The sequence below is a fragment of the Coturnix japonica genome, unplaced genomic scaffold, assembly GCF_001577835.2.
Source record: "Coturnix japonica isolate 7356 unplaced genomic scaffold, Coturnix japonica 2.1 chrUnrandom608, whole genome shotgun sequence".
Lineage (NCBI taxonomy): Eukaryota > Metazoa > Chordata > Aves > Galliformes > Phasianidae > Coturnix > Coturnix japonica.
The window spans coordinates 35,618-37,304 of record NW_015439981.1 but is presented as its reverse complement, the minus strand read 5'-3'; the positions used below and the strand labels follow the sequence as shown (position 1 = coordinate 37,304).

Genomic DNA, 1,687 nt, shown 5'->3' with positions numbered 1-1,687 from the left:
CCCCCCCCTCCCGGTTGCCCCCCCCCATTTGGGGCGGGGTCTCCCCGTGGTTATAAATGTCGCTGTGGGATCGGAGCCCCCCTCAGCCCCTCCCGGTGCCGACCCGATCCGATCCGATCCGATCCGATCCGACCATCTCCAACCATCTCCAACCGCAGGTGGGAACCGGAACCGAACCGGAGCGGGACACAACGGACCGGGATCGGGATTGGGATCGGGATTGGGATTGGGGTTGGGATTGGGATTGGGGTTGGGATTGGGATTGGGGTTGGGATTGGGATTGGGATCGGGATTGGGGTTGGGATCGGGATTGGGATCGGGATTGGGGTTGGGATCGGGATTGGGGTTGGGGTTGGGGTCGGGATTGGGGTCCAAAGGACCTGGATTGGGATTGGGATCGGGATTGGGATTGGGATTGGGGTTGGGGTTGGGTTCGGGATTGGGATTGGGGTCCAAAGGATCTGGATTGGGATTGGGATTGGGATCTGGATTGGGATTGGGATTGGGATTGGGGTCCAATGGACCGGGATCGGGATTGGGATCGGGATTGGGGTTGGGATTGGGATTGGGGTTGGGGTCCAAAGGACCTGGATTGGGATTGGGATCAGGATTGGGATTGGGATTGGGGTCGGGATTGGGGTCCAAAGGATCTGGATTGGGATTGGGATCGGGATTGGGATTGGGATTAGGGTTGGGATCGGGATTGGGGTCCAAAGGACCTGGATTGGGATTGGGATTGGGGTCCAACGGACCGGGATCGGGATTGGGATTGGGGTTGGGGTCCAATGAACCTGGATTGGGATTGGGATTGGGGTCCAACGGATCTGGATTGGGGCTGGGATCGGGATTGGGGTCCAATGGACCGGGATTGGGATTGGGATCGGGATTGGGATTGGGATTGGGATCCAACGGACCGGGATCGGGATTGGGATCGGGATTGGGGTCCAAAGGACCTGGATTGGGATTGGGATTGGGGTCTAACGGACCGGGATTGGAATTGGGGTTGGGATTGGGGTCTAACAGACTGGGATTGGGATTGGGATTGGGATTGGGGTTGGGGTCCAAAGGACCTGGATTGGGGCTGGGATTGGGATTGGGGTCTAATGGACTGGGATCGGGATTGGGATTGGGATTGGGGTCCAAAGGACCTGGATTGGGATTGGGATCGGGATTGGGATTGGGATTGGGGTTGGGGTTGGGGTCCAAAGGATCTGGATTGGGATTGGGGTTGGGTTGGGATTGGGATTGGGATCGGGATTGGGGTCCAAAGGACCTGGATTGGGATTGGGATTGGGGTTGGGGTCCAATGGACCTGGATTGGGATTGGGATTGGGATTGGGTTCCAAAGGATCGGGATTGGGGTCCAAAGGACCTGGATTGGGGCTTGGATCGGGATTGGGATTGGGATTGGGGTCCAAAGGACCTGGATTAGGTCTGGGATCGGGATTGGGATTGGGATTGGGGTCCAAAGGACCTGGATTGGGGCTGGGATTGGGATTGAGGTCCAAAGGATCTGGATTGGGATTGGGATCGGGATTGGGGTCCAAAGGACCTGGATTGGGGCTGGGATCGGGATTGGGGTCTAATGGACTTGGATTGGGATTGGGATCGGGGTCCAATGGACCGGGATCGGGATTGGGGTCCAATGGACCTGGATTGGGGCTGGGATTGGGATTGGGGTCCAAAG

General features: G+C 58.0%; 2 protein-coding genes across 3 annotated transcripts in view; one reads left to right on the top strand and one right to left on the bottom strand.

Moving 5' to 3' along the window:
• Positions 1-98: 98 nt before the first annotated feature.
• LOC107307457 (creatine kinase M-type) overlaps positions 99-1,687 on the top strand; it is a 37,185-nt gene continuing 35,596 nt past the window's right edge. Inside the window, exon 1 of one of the 2 annotated variants that reach the window (XM_032441824.1) lies at positions 99-158. The gene's annotated coding sequence lies outside the window, so the exon portion shown is untranslated. The remainder of the gene's footprint in view (positions 159-1,687) is intronic. The other variant, XM_015850964.2, reaches the window with a different exon arrangement.
• Positions 588-1,687, bottom strand: part of LOC107307458 (basic proline-rich protein-like) — a gene marked incomplete at its 3' end in the record, with an annotated part of 3,656 nt that continues 2,556 nt past the window's right edge. The window contains exon 3 of the mRNA XM_015850966.1: positions 588-1,148. Within this exon, the coding sequence (XP_015706452.1) occupies positions 588-1,148 (561 nt within the window). The remainder of the gene's footprint in view (positions 1,149-1,687) is intronic.